Below are 14632 nucleotides of genomic sequence, written 5' to 3' on the forward strand. Positions count from 1 at the left end.
TATCTGTATGAATTACATGTCATTTAAGAGGAAAGTCCTTTGTGTTTTTGTTCCTTACTGCTTTTGTGTGTACTTGTGTATACTTTTATTGATCAGTCTATATGAAAATGGAAATGTATGATTTTTATTTTGTAACAGAACTGTGCTTACTTAAATTGGAGAAACCTATCTTTGGTTACTTTAAACTGTGGACATCTGTCCCTTGGCAGTGTTCTTAGGATTTCAGATGAGTTCTTCAAATGGATGTTCTTCAGGTGTGAAAATGTGTTAGTGACATGCAGAAATTGAGAGAAATATTAAATATCTCTACCATGGTAGTTTTCTACTCTTTCAACTTAGTTGAGGCTTTCTGGCTTTCTAAGTGAACCAGTGAGGCAAACAAATGTGTCTGTGAAACTTTGAACGGAAGAAAACGGAAGAATCCTCACTCCTCCTCTATTGTGGAGGCCTTTTATTTGTAATTGGTGCTTCCCTTCTACTACTTCTCAGTTTTCTAGGGATTCCTGAGCAGAACATATATGTCCAAATTCACATTAAGTGGGATGTAGGTTGTAAGCTTACCATTCCAATGGTAAGCTGAAAAAAATTGCTGCTGAACTTAAGTGAAGCAGGGGTTTGTTTGGCTGGTTTTGCTATGCATATGTGATACTTTACCTTATTTTTTTGTCATTGTGCTTGTTGGAAATGTTCATTTTCTCCAAGAAATCTAGATAAATACAGTTCTTCTTAAAAATGGAAAACAGTACTAATGCAACAGTTGTACTTCACTCTAAAAGTAAAAATTAACATTCTGACTAGAACTCCAATTAACATTCCAATAATATTAGAATTCAAAACTTTCAGTTGCATTGGCTTAATTAGCTGCCCAAATTATTGCTTAGCTTACTGCATTTTTAGTAGCACAAAGAAATTTCAGTCTTAGCAGGTATCTTTCCTTTTTTTAGATTTTATAATCTATCACCTTATCTTATAGGAGCTGTTTATTTTTTAAAGTTTGTATAAGATATTGTATTTTGATTTAACAATGACATTTGTGGATTAAGTGTTCAAAGAAGAAAGCTTACGTATTATCCAAACTGTCTTACAATATTAAAATGAAGTTCTGTTGACACACAATCTAGTAGTTGTTTTGTCTTGATAGTTAAGACTACTGAGTTTACATTTTATTATGTCATAGGAGCATTTGGGTGTCTTTCCATTTTGAACTCCTGCTTGAAGGATAGAAGTGTTGATTGTGATCATCTATTACCTGCAGTACTGAAAATCATAATATCTTGGAAAAATGATAATGAGGACAGCTTTCTCTTTAGCTGGTAGGTACAACTGAGATAATTTGACATTTTTTCTTATTTCTAAGACAAGAGTTTAAAAATACAGACTAATTCAAATAAATTAATTAATTCAAATAAAATCAATCTGTACAACTGCCATCTACTGCTCTGATATTACATATTTAAGCTTTTGTAGAAACCTTGGCTTAGTATATCACTAACTCATACTGCACAAAAGTACCTGGAAGGCTGGGAAACTGAGGAGCTTTGTAAATGCTTTTGAAAGATGTCAACTGTTTTCAAATGCATTCAGAACTGACCAACTTTTGTAAGTGTTGCTGAATGTTCAGTTACAAGTTCTGTTTGCTTATTTTGGTAGCAGGAAAAAAACTTGCATACCAGACTTAGCTGTCTTTTAATGTTCTGGACCCAAAAATGTAACTTAAAAGCTTCTAGCGAGGAGTGAAAATATACTGAGATTGTCTTTTTTGACTATAGTGAGAAAAATCCAGGCAACAAAGTTTCAAAATAATCATAAAACCATTGAGTGTTCTGGGTTGGAAGGGACCTTAAAGCTCATCCAGTTCCAACCCCTGCCATGGGCAGGGACACCTTCCATAAGACTAAGTTGCTCCAAGATCTGTCCAACTTGGGGTTGAGCTTCCAGGAATTGGTCAGCCACAGCTCCTCTGGCTATCTGTGCCAAGGTCTCCCTCACAGGGGAAGAATTTCTTCCTACTAATCTAAACCTATAATATATAATATATAGTATTTGGACACTTGAGGGCTAATAACTTTTCCTAAATCGGTAACTTAAAATTATTATTTTTCTTGCATTGATTTAATTTAAATTGCTGACATTCGTAGTTTATGTAAGTATATTGATTGAGCAAATGTTTAAATTGTAGAAATGTATGAATCTGTAATTTAGGAATCTTTTTAGACTTGCAGCTAATGTAGCACTCTACCTTTGAAAGACAGAATATCAAGAGCACACAGGACACAGCATGGTGGTGCCAGACAAATTTGTCCTGTGAGGAGGAGTGAAGGCAAGAATATAAATACTCAGGTCTACAACATGAATCTATATAAGCTTTGGTTGTATTTTTATTACAGCAGTCTGAAAGAGGCAAGTGCTCAATTGCTTGGTTTCAACATTGAGATGATGCGTTACCTTCCCTTGTTGCTGAAATATTCTGCAGCTCCTTTGGCTGATAATGAGTGGGACTTCTTGATGTGCTCCATGCTGGCTTGGTTAGAGGTAATATGGAAGCATCTTCACTTTTAATGTACTTACCTTTTTGATTATTCCCTGAATATGGCAATGACACTGTAATCTCAGCCAAATACTTGACACAATGATTAGAAGAATTGCACAGAATCCAGTTAATGTTGGACTTTGGACAAAGATTTAAAAGCACAAGCAGTTATATTGTCCTGTTTCTTTTTGTGTATGGAGATAAAATCATCTCACTCTTCAAGTAATACAATATTTAATAATAGTAATTGGAGGATAATTTTGAAATATATCTGCTGTAGGTCTCTATCTTGAAAAATAATATTTCTTGAAAAATAACATTTCTTTAAAACATAGTTTAACATGATACATCAAAATCAGCTGAATGAAAAGCAATGTCTGCATTTCAATATCTAACTGATCACATGAAGTATCGAAGTTACATTCTAATGCTGTTAGGAAAGAGGACAGTAATGTTAGTAGTCAGATGACTATTTACTGATTAATCAAATAAATATACAGAATCTGTCACTCTCTGTCACCTGTGCATTCAGAAGGGCAGGCTGTAAATTTCATGTGACCTTTCTTATTCTCAGGATTAATCTTACCTAATGGTATGTGCCTCAAAACTATGTATTTTGTTTAAAAATAAACAACAAACTTATAAGAAAATCTTGTTGTGTAAGACTAAGTAGGGAATATTTTAAATTGATAATGATACTCCTTTCTGACAGAACTAGTAAGAACAAAGATAAAAAGAAAGCAGCTGTGTTGGGGGAGAGGAAATACTCGCTTGATAGCCACTTCAGTAATTTCCAGTTTCTAGTAGTATGTTGTCCATTGAATTTTCTTTTTGTCATTATAAGGAAGGTTATATAATGGAAACAATCCATGTTTCTAATGTTGGTGAGACTTGGGAATTCATTTCAGGTAGTCCAATTGAAGTACAAATTCTATTTTTAAACCAACCTCCCCAACCCACAGAATTTTCAAATGGTTCTTGCAATTTAATTGTCTTTGAAATTGCACTTTCTGTTGTAGACAGGAAATGTGAAACCAACTTTAAAGCAAATTTATGGTTAAGGAATCTTCCTCTGTATTTATTTCCTCCTAGACAACAAGTGAAAGCCGTTTGCTTTACCATATCCCGCTTGTGCAGATTTTTGCTTGTGTCAGTTGTGACTTGGCATCTGCCCTTAGCGCTTACTTTGAGGCTGCAGCTCCTGACAGTACTGAAAATCTTCCTAAGAACTTGGTCAGTGAATGGAAGGAATTCTTTTCTGAGGGAATTCACAATTTGCTGTTACCCTTGTTGGTGAAAATCACAGGCAAGTATATGACAAGGGGATAACAGCCAGGCTGTTTTGAAATAGAACTGAACAGGCCATATTTTTGAATTTACAGGAATATAATGTAAATAGAGTTTATAACAACTCAGTTTTTTTAACACTTACATTTTAATTAGTAAAGTGATTGCATATAACTTAGAGATTGTTAAGATTAGATGGAACCTGTCAAGTGCAATCTTGAATTGTTTCCAGGAGAATTTGTTTATGGTATCATCCATACATTCTGCATCACAGCTTGTCTTCTTTTAAATAGGAGAAACCAAAAATGCATCAGAAGGCTCTTTTCAGAACTCTGTATTATCATCTTTGGGTGAAGCTCTAACTTACATCTCAAAGGACCAGTTCTTAAACCATAAGCTGCCACCGAAGTTTGTTGCAGGCCAGAAGACAAATCTTCCAGATAAACTCCAGACTCTACTGAACACACTCTGTCCATTATTGCTTTTCCGGGCTCGACCTGTACAGGTTTCTGTCTACCATATGCTGCATAAGTAAGAAGCAACAAATTTTTCGCTCTCATAGCCTCTCAACCCTCCTGCCCCTTTTTTTTTTTTTTTTTAATGTGCTATAGAATATGCACTTGTAGCAAAATCATGTTCCATTATGGGAGAAAATCCTCAACTGGGCAATTCATGTTCTTTTTTGGAGGACACTATATAAAACTATGAATGCTAAAGTTAATTGTATTAGCAGACTTAAGAAAGGTATTTATTTTTAGCCCTTATTTTAGCACTCATGAAATCCTAAAATGTAAACTGAAATATTCCAGGTTTTATCTGGGCCTGACGTTACCATTAAATAGTATGACATTTTTATTTTCATTAATTTAGGTAAGAAAGTAAATACAGATAGGTAGTATTGCTGTGAACTTCTTGGATATTTCTAATACCCAGAGAGACAATACAGAATTTGCTCCCCAAAATGCAGATTGCAAGGCAGATGGCTTAAGCCAGCCACCATTATCTTTCACTTATACTGAGGCATGAAGTTGCAATAGCTTTATTCTGATAGAAAATTTTATTGTAGTATGGCTCAGGAAAAGTAAGAGGTCTGGAAAGAGAAGTGAGCAAGGATACATACTTGTTGGCTGTTGCTCTTGAACCATCTTTGCAATGGTGGCATGTCTCTGAAAGATTCTGTGTTGCTGTTAAGGAATAACTGCCATTATTTTATTGTCTGTCAGAATGTTGATGTTGCTAAGCAAAGAACTATGCATCACATACATTAAAATAGTTTATTAAAATTATTTTTAAATTAAACCTGATTTCCTTTCCATATTTCTATAGATTAATGCCTGAATTGCCTAAATTTGATGATGAAGATCTCAAGTCCTATGGTGATGAAGAGGAGGAATTGGCATTGTGTGTATTTTTCCCTCACTTTTTATAGGACTGTCTTCCATATTTTTAAAATGTGTTAAAAGATTGAAATTTGCAGCAGAGTAGCTGTCAGCTAGGAGATGTTAAAAAATTGCATAGCTATGATAATAAGGTTATAAATATTTAGAATATTAAATAGTTTGGTCCTTTGCGCTAAAACTGGAGACAGTATTTGCAGTTGTTTTTAGGTGCAGTTACTGGACTAAATGCTGTATATTGCTGTATATATGCTTTATATTAGGAAATCTTGGCAAATTTTTACTTGTAATCAGGATGTATCTGCACAGGTAATTTCAGTTACTTGAAACAGAACAAAATTAACTCTGTGTTTTATACAGCTTGAATCCAGTGAATTCTCTGGTTTGAAGAGGGAATGCGGTAACTGGTTAAAACTCCTTTTTAACCTCAGCCCAATGATTAATACCTTTCCTAACTGCAGAGATGCAAAAGGCTTTTCAACCCAGAGCTAACAGTGATTAGGAGATCATTGTTCCTTTGCTGGTGTGACTCCAGAGAAAGCAAGCAAAGCAGCTATTCATGATGCAGGTTAAATCAGATCAGCCATAGACCACTCCCAGATGAAGTGATCAGCATTCAGTTTAAATTTGTCTTCTAAGAAGGTAAAAGCACCAACTCTCCCATTCAGGGAAAAAGAAGAAATTTTTAAACGAGTAAATTTTCCTGTAGTAAAAGGCTTATTTTATGTTCTGTGTGCATGGCTTTACTTTCATGACTTTCTAGGAAGGCTATGAACTTAAATTCAGTTCATGCTGTGCTCAAGATTTGAGTTTACTATTCCAGATAATATTTTTCCACAGATCACCTCCAGCAGCTCTTATGTCTATCCTGGCCACTCAAGAACTCTTGCTAGAAAACATCCTGGAATGCATTCCAGTTGGAGAATTTGCAGTTATTCAACCCCTGAGTGATGAGTTCTGCCTTGTTCTAGGATATCTTCTCACTTGGAAGTTAACATTAGCTTTCTTTAAAGCAGCTTCTTCTCAGGTATATTTTCAGAGTCTTTTTAATTGAATTTCTTAACCTACTTTTTTAGTTTCAGTCTCAAAGTGTCATCCAGCCATTTTCTTTTAATTATGTGACTTCTTATCTCTTGTTTCTGTGAAATTAGTGAAAATTCTGAAAGCGCCAATAGACTTAGATTTCTGCACCGCTGTATTTGAGGATGGTAAAATTAGAGCAATGAAGAACTAAGATTCACGAAAAGATGACTCTTTCTTGCATTTTCAAACAAGCTTGGTACATATTATAATCTTCTAATCAGTCAAAATGGTGCAGAGAACTAAACTTGTCTTCTAAACACTACCTGAATCACGTTGCTGTTCCTCCCTGCAAAGACGTATTTGTATTATTTACAGAGTTATACATAAATACAGCTGTATTTACCATGTTTTGGTTTTTTTTGTGAATTTTTTTAATCCTACCAGCTACGAGTTCTCTACTCACAATACCTTAGAAGAACTAAAAGCTTGAATAAGCTGCTTTATCACTTGTTCAGGCTTATGCCTGAAAACCCTGTCTTTTCTGGGCCAACTTCAGAAGTTCTAAATAAGGACACAAAAACCTTCTTTACTGAAGAGCTTCGTTTAGATGTCAAAGGTTAGTAAAAACTGTATTTGTGCATTTGAGAGAGTTGTTATATTTTAATAAGATTTTTTTCTTAAAAATACTTATTTAGAAAATCTTACCTATAAAACAAATAGACAGAGAGACAAATACATGCATATATTTAATAATCTTTTGTTAACTCTCCCCATTTGAGACTTAACCAAAGTTGACATGTTTATCAGAGAAACCAAGAAAAACAAAAGTCAGGAATAATACATTGCTACTATTCAATCATGAATGTAACAGTTCCAAAACACTAGAAATCTGTGATCTATTCTGGAACCATCGCTTCTAGAGATATTTTTTAATATTAAATAAAATTTCCATATTTTCTTGTGTGTTAATATATAAATTCAAAATATTAAAAACCATTTTAATATATATTTTTTAAATGTTTGAGATGTTAAATTGTGTGTTGTTTTTGTCATGAAAGACCCAGTTAATCAGTGATGATGAGAGAAGATATGCTGCTTTTTTTAGCTGAGAAACATGAAAAAGGGGATTAGATTTTTAAGTCCCTTCATTTAATTTTTTTATGTACCCACATAGATATAAGCAAGGAAATGGAGTTTCCATTTCTTAATTTTTCTCTTGGACATCACTGTATGTTGCAGAACAATTTATCTGGATGACAATAAGAAAGGATTACTAACATGACATCCCAAGGGAAAGTCTTTCCTTAACTCATCATAGAATCATTAAGACCTCTGGGATCATCCAATTTCACCCTTTGAATACCACCATGTCCCCTAAACCGTATCACAAAGTGCCCTGTCTGTGTGTTTTTTGAACACCTCCAGGGATGGTGACCACCATTTCCTTGGGCAGCCTCTTCCAATGCTTATCCACTCCTTCAGAAAAGAATTATTTCCTAATATCCAACCTGAACCTCTGTTGCTGGAACTTGACATGCTTGCAAAGCTCAGCTGTCCTCCAAACACCTTATTGTTTGTTCGCTCCAAAGTGAGTGTTTTGTGATTTCTACAATATAAAATTATTTTTGATTCCTGGTGTCCACTTGGAGTTCAGTCTCTAAATGAAAAGGTGAATTCTGAGATGTGGAGTATCAGGGTAAGGAACAAAAAAACAGCCTGGTGAAGAAGGGCTGAGTCAAACAAGTCCTTAGAATAGCAATAACAGGAACATGTACATGAAATTCCAAGTACTATAATTATATTGGAATCAGAAATTTGTATGTGGTGTGGAGGCACCAATTTCTGTGACTAATGTATTAAGAGTATTTCAACACATTTTCTTTTCCTCCCAGGGACAGGGGTGCTGTCATCCCAGATCCCACACTTGGCCTGCTCTGTGTACCATATAACACTGAAAGATCTGCCAGCCATGGTGAGGCTGTGGTGGAATAGCTGTGAGAAGCGTGTCTTCAATGTTGTGGATAAATTCACAAGGAAATATGTCAGCAGTGTGCTCTCCTCCCAGGAAATATCTTCTGTTCAGACTAGCACACAGTTATTTAATGGCATGACAGTAAGACTTTTTGTCGTTTCTTGTTATTTACTTGAGTTTTTTGCAAACATTTCAGGAAATTTTACTTCTCAGAACCAGACTGTGGTTCTGTTTTATATGATTGCAATTTTGTTGTTCTAAATGACTGATTAAACATAATTTTACTTGGTATCAATAAATTAAATTGACGTTTATTAATATTCTGCTTGGAAAAAACATGAAAGAATGGATTTTAGGATGTTGAAGAATTTGAGGAAGTAAGTGAAAGGTACTGCTATCAATATACTACTTTTTATTTATTAAAAGATCTAATCAATCAATAGATTGAAAACTGGCTGGTAATTCCTTTTTAGTTTACTGAGATATGAGTAGATTTTTGTTTTCTTTGAAAAAAGTGTTTGCCTGGTCTAAGAAAATAATTTAATGTGCATAGTAATGTGTTTATAGTGTATATATATATACGCTCACACAAAGACTAGAGATGCTGAATGGCATTTTCTAATATGTGTATTTTTTTCAAAGGTAAAAGCTCGGTCTGCAGCACGAGAAGTCATTGCAACCTATTCTGTTGATGATATCTTTATTGAACTAATAATACAGCTTCCATCAAATTATCCACTGGGATCCATAACAGTTGAGAGTGGAAAGAGGGTTGGTGTGGCTGTACAGCAGTGGCGCAATTGGATGCTACAGTTAAGCACATATCTTACGCATCAGGTGAATTTCAATGAAGTTCTTGGTTTTGAAAACTTAATAAGTCTTTATAGCAGAAAAATGTTCCTAGTAATGCAGTATTGTATAGATCTGTGTAATAGATCTCATTGGATTGCAAACTTTGTAGAATTGGGTCACTCTTACCATCTACTTTTCTCCAGATACATAAAGAGAGGTAAAATGATCAGCCTACTGTTAAATCCAGAGCCCAAGTTGAAAATTTAGATCTCTTAAGATATGGCCCAGTGTTTGTCCTGTGTGTCAGTACCATCTCAACTATAATTTGAAAAAAACTACAAACAAAGAAATGACAACAACTAAAATCAAAACCAAAAACCCCATCCATGGAATTCTCTAAAAGACTGATGGTTGCTGAAATGGCATCATCCGTGGTTAGACCAAAACAAAGCAGTGATTGAAAATTTCAAAATCTGTTTTTAAGTGTTCCTGAATACGCTCTTCCTGCACTATTGAATACTCACTTTTCCGTAGATCAGAGTATTATAAATTATGCACTGCATGTATTGCATGTAGTTTCAGATTATAAATCCTTCAGGCTTTGTTTCCTTCATGTTTTTATGACTACAACAGGAATAGTTCAAAGGAGTTCTACAGTATTAACAGCTCTTTTCCCTCTTTTAGAATGGAAGTATTATGGAAGGCTTATCTTTGTGGAAAAATAATGTGGATAAACGTTTTGAAGGCGTTGAAGATTGCATGATCTGTTTTTCAGTCATTCATGGTTCAAACTATTCTCTTCCCAAAAAAGCTTGCAGAACATGCAAGAAGAAGTTTCATTCAGCTTGCTTGGTAAGTACCTGGAGTAAATCTTTTTAAATAGGCAAAATACCCTAGAATCATAGAGCAGTTTGGGTCAGAAGGAGCTTAAAGCTCATCTGTTCCATCCTCCTGCCATGGGACACCTTCTGCTAGACCAGGTTGTCCAAACCCCATCCAGCCTGGCTATCCATATAGTTTAAACCAGAAACTTCTACTGTATTACCAACAATCCTCCACTTTGTCATCGGAGTATCTGGGATTAACAGCACTCATAAGTTATTTCTGTGAATTTTGTATTAAGGTGTAAGGGCAGGCAATGAAAGAAGAGCTGCTACACAGTGTATGTCTAATAGGTGTATATACAAATACATATGTACATATACACATGCATACATGTGTGAGTGAAAAGGTTTTTTTTACTGTTTCTTGTTGGTTTTTTTTAAAGTATAGGTAATGTTTTGATAGTTACATTCACAGAATCACAAAATTAACTAGGTTAGAAAAGACATTTGAGATCAAGTCCAACCTATGACCTAACACCACCTTGTCAGCTGGACTATGACACTAAGTGCCACATCCCGTCTTTTCTTAAACCTCTCTGGAGATGTTTAAGAAAAGACTGGATGTGGCACTTAGTGTCATAGTTCAGTCATAGGGACAGTGACTCCACCACTTCCCTGGGCAGCCCAATCCAATGCCCAGTCACTACTTCTGTGAAGAACTTCTTCCTATTGTCCAGTCTAAACCTGCCCTGGTGCAGCTTAACACAGATCCTTGGCAATAACGGTTATTGATGATGTACTAGTGTTTCTGTACTCAGCTTGCCTTTGTATATTAAACAGACGTATTTCTCTTTTTCAGTACAAATGGTTCTCATCCAGCAACAAATCCACATGTCCACTCTGTCGAGAGACATTCTTGTGAAACAAAATGTTCTTCTTTCTGTGAGCTAAATAAGAAATAAAGAGCAGGCAATAAACTGTATGTTGAAAGAAGTTAACTATTTGGAAATAATGTCAGTTACTTTAAATTCTTCACTGGTGGAATATGACACACCTCTGGACTGGCTTTTTGTAAATTTGAAGATTTTTCTTTGATATAAAGAAATATATAACAATAATTTATTTTAATTGGTATATTTTTAAGATATATTAAAAATTTCAGAAATAATGTGGAGTTATGTCTGAAAAGTGGTGTTTAAGCCACAACATAGTTAATTAAAAACTCTTATTTCAGGCATATTCTAACATGGTGTTATGTAATTAACCCAGGTGATACCTCTTAATATAACAGCTGAATATAACATATGTTACCACCTAAAGATTTGACTTTTGATTATAATGCATTCCCTTTTTTTGAGGAAAAAAGAATGCTGTTGCTGTTAGACATTAAGGCATGAAACTGCGGTGATAATCTGTTAAAGCGTAAAATTTAATCAGCCTCTTCTAATAAAGTGAACTTTCACCTTTCAAAGTTTCTTTTTGCCAAAACTCCCCAACCATCCAGTAGCCTAAAATCATGAAAACCCAGAAGCCCACCTAAGGAGAGAGACCACAATCATTCCTGCATCACAATGACACCATCTATTTATTGCTGATTGGCTTTTAAAGAGAAGTTTTTTGTTTGTCTTCATGAACTGGCAAATTAGCTATCACCGAATGTCTACTGTACTTCCACTGTCCTAGAATAATAAGGACTCTTAAGTGAGCATCCAGATGTATCAGAATTTAATAGCCTTCAACTATACATTTTTTCATGCCTCTTTTTTTTAACAATGGTAGCATACTAGTATATTCCAACTTGGATGGTATTTTTGGTGGGTTTCTTTGAAAAGTCAATAAAAGTGGGGAATAAATAAATAAATAAATTTTGTCAATCTCTGTAGTCTCTGGTTTGCTATCTCTTCCTGTATGTGATAAACTTTTAGAAATTAATTGTATAGATTTTCAGATGCCGAGTTTGTAGCATGGTCAATTGGCTGTACCTCAACAGCTATTATTTTAGATTTTTAGCTGTTGATAACTGAAGTCTGTATTTTTAGCAGGTAATTCTGGGCTGCCAGAGGAGAAATTCCTTGACCTTTTGTTTTGAGTAGGTGAGAATGGAAAGGATTTAAAGCTGGTATTGAGAAGGTCTAACTGAAAAGACAGAGTAGGGAACAAGCTGTATTGTTTCATAGTTACTGATGCTAAAACTCCATCATTGCCTCTGTTTCATCACTTGGGTTATTCTAAATTACTTCTTTGCAAGGTCATTGACTGATCTGAAGGCAGATACCTTAGTACCTTTTCATGGATGAGTACTCTTCATCTAGATTACTCCATAGTAGTATTCTCCTTGTAAAATTGAATAAAAGGGAGTACGATCATAACCACACCACTGCCCAGAGATTTCAGGGCAGTAGTAGCCTCCCTTGAATCATGGAATTGTTAAGGTTGGAAAAGACATTTAAGATCCTCAAGTCCAATCATAAAGCTAGCACCACCTCCATGTTCACTATTAAACAGTGTGCTCACGTGCTGTATCCACATGGGTTTTGAATGCTTCCAGATATAGTGACTCGGGCACTTCCCTGAGAAGCCTGTTCCAAAGCTTGACAACCCTTTTTTCCTAATATCTAATCTAAACCTCCCCCAGTGCCATTGAAAACCTGAGGCTGTTTTATTTTGTCCTGTCCCTTGTTCCCTGTGAGCAGAGCCTGATCCCCACCTGGCTCCACTCTCCTGTCAAGGAGTTGTGGGGAGTGAGAAAGTGCCCCCTGAGCCTTCTTTTCTCCCACCTCCCTCAGCTACTCCTGGTGCTCCAGACCCTTCCCCAGCTCTGTTCCCTTGTTTGGATGTGCTCCAGCACTTCAATGTCCTTATAGCGAGAGACCCCAGGATTGGATGTGCTTCATGTGAGAGACAGCTGCTCACTTTGAAAATTTAAAAAGGTTTATTAAACCTTAACAAAAATACAACAAAGGATTACATAAGGAAAAAGCTGCAGTGCTGGGAACTGCCCCTCGTGCATACCATATGGCCAGTTCGTCTTAAAGACGGATGCTCAGTCTTCTATACCCCTGGGGGTTGCATGAGCCAGCCCTGGCCCCTCCCAAAGTCTGTCAGTCAGCTCTTCTTTGCCATTTATCAGTGGAGACTGCTTTCTTGTAACTTGATTGGAGGTCAGGTGTTGCCATGCCGCACTCCCTAAGCAACAAGCTTATCCATTCCTAACTGCACCATACAAGGGGCACATGTGCAGCCTTCTTTTTACCTGTCCTAGACAACCCTGGCTGTCTGATGGTCACAATACAGGGGGAAAAGGGAACTGTGGGGAGAACAGAGGGACATCTAAACTACAATAACATAACTAAACATCACTAAAGCTTTTATTAATATTCACAACACAATAGTTATCTTTTAATTGCGAGAGCAAATAATCTCATTATCCATCTATAACACTTCAGCAGTGCCCAGCACAGAGGGACAGTCACTGTGCTGGTCCTGCTGAACACACCATTGCTGATACAGGCCAGGTGCCTTTGACCTTCTTGCTTACCTGAGCACACTTGGCTCATGTGCAGCTGCTCTTGACCAGCACCCCCGGGGCCTTTCCTGACTGGCAGCTCTCCAGCCACTCTGCCCCAGCCTGGAGCTCTGCTTGGGGTTGTGGGGACCCAAGCGCATCACCCAGCACAGGAAAGACCCTTGCTTCACCTTTCTATTCAGAAGGACACAGTTTCCTTCTGACAGAAACAAACTTTCTAATTGTGCCTTGGACCTGTAAAGGTGCCTGATAACAACATCAAAAGGAGCAACACTGGTTCAGAGCATTTAAACCCAGCGTAGCTACAGAGAGGAGAAATTACAGACTGGAAGTTTTAATAGTTGTCTGAAAATACAGGATTTGTACTTCAGTGCTAGTTCTACATAGTACATCTTTGTGAGAGTCTGTCTGAAATATCCCTCATCTGCCTCACGATTGTCATTTGGGGACCACTGAAGAAAAGACCCCCCTGTCTTAAATCTCTGGTTCTGTAGGAGAAAGTTACACATGCCAAGGGCCCCGAGACCTGAGCATAGTGCTAAGCTATTGTTCACAGGTGGTGTTTGCTCTATGCTACACTGAGCCCAATGAGAAGAAGAGGGGGACACCGTGCCCTTTTTGCAACAAAGCTGTCCCACCTCTTGGCCTGGCTGGACTTCTCCTGAGTTCTGGGTGGTCCCCCCACAGAAGACCCCTCACTTGTCTACAACAGCCATAACAGACAAACTGAGATGTAAGAAGCCTCTTCACCAGAGAAAAACCGAGACATGAAACCCCTATGTGAGAAGACCCCCCTTTCATACTTTCCAAGGACTGGGACTGAAACCCCCACCCGGGGGAGGTGTGCGGAGGGAGGCAAACTGACCAAAGCAAGATGGATGTTGCAGGTGTGACCACTGGACCAAGAAGACAATGGCTCTTGCTTACTGCTGAGAACATGGACTACCTGTTACATCTATTCCTTATTGTATCTGTTCCCCCCACCTCGCAATTTCCAATAGAGTTATCATAATAAAAACCTCTGAGTTAGCTAGAGATTTTGAGATCTCCCCGATGTAACAGGCGGATCCTCGGCTGGACTGGACCAAAGGACTTCGTCTCTATGTTTGGTAGCTATATCCCCCTCTTTCTCTCTCTCCCTCCCTCTTTTCTCTCTCTTTTTCTCCCCCTTAATCCCTCTATCACATTTTGCTGTAGTCATTCAATAAATGTGCACTTGTTTTGATTATTACTGCAAATCCCCTGTGCCATGTCAGTTTTTTCTGCACCCTGAGATCAATC

General features: G+C 36.9%; 1 protein-coding gene across 1 annotated transcript in view; it reads left to right on the top strand.

The window, feature by feature from the left end:
- LTN1 (listerin E3 ubiquitin protein ligase 1) overlaps positions 1 to 11750 on the top strand; it is a 33593-nt gene extending 21843 nt beyond the window's left edge. The window contains exons 20-30 of the mRNA XM_030950405.1: positions 1178 to 1313; positions 2388 to 2532; positions 3623 to 3836; positions 4111 to 4348; positions 5144 to 5218; positions 6055 to 6241; positions 6682 to 6853; positions 8130 to 8350; positions 8852 to 9046; positions 9686 to 9853; positions 10685 to 11750. Coding sequence (XP_030806265.1) covers positions 1178 to 1313; positions 2388 to 2532; positions 3623 to 3836; positions 4111 to 4348; positions 5144 to 5218; positions 6055 to 6241; positions 6682 to 6853; positions 8130 to 8350; positions 8852 to 9046; positions 9686 to 9853; positions 10685 to 10747 — 1814 coding nt within the window. The 3' untranslated portion in view covers positions 10748 to 11750. The remainder of the gene's footprint in view (positions 1 to 1177; positions 1314 to 2387; positions 2533 to 3622; positions 3837 to 4110; positions 4349 to 5143; positions 5219 to 6054; positions 6242 to 6681; positions 6854 to 8129; positions 8351 to 8851; positions 9047 to 9685; positions 9854 to 10684) is intronic.
- Positions 11751 to 14632: the final 2882 nt, after the last annotated feature.

Source organism: Camarhynchus parvulus, chromosome 1 (genome assembly GCF_901933205.1).
Source record: "Camarhynchus parvulus chromosome 1, STF_HiC, whole genome shotgun sequence".
In the NCBI taxonomy this organism is placed as follows: domain Eukaryota; kingdom Metazoa; phylum Chordata; class Aves; order Passeriformes; family Thraupidae; genus Camarhynchus; species Camarhynchus parvulus.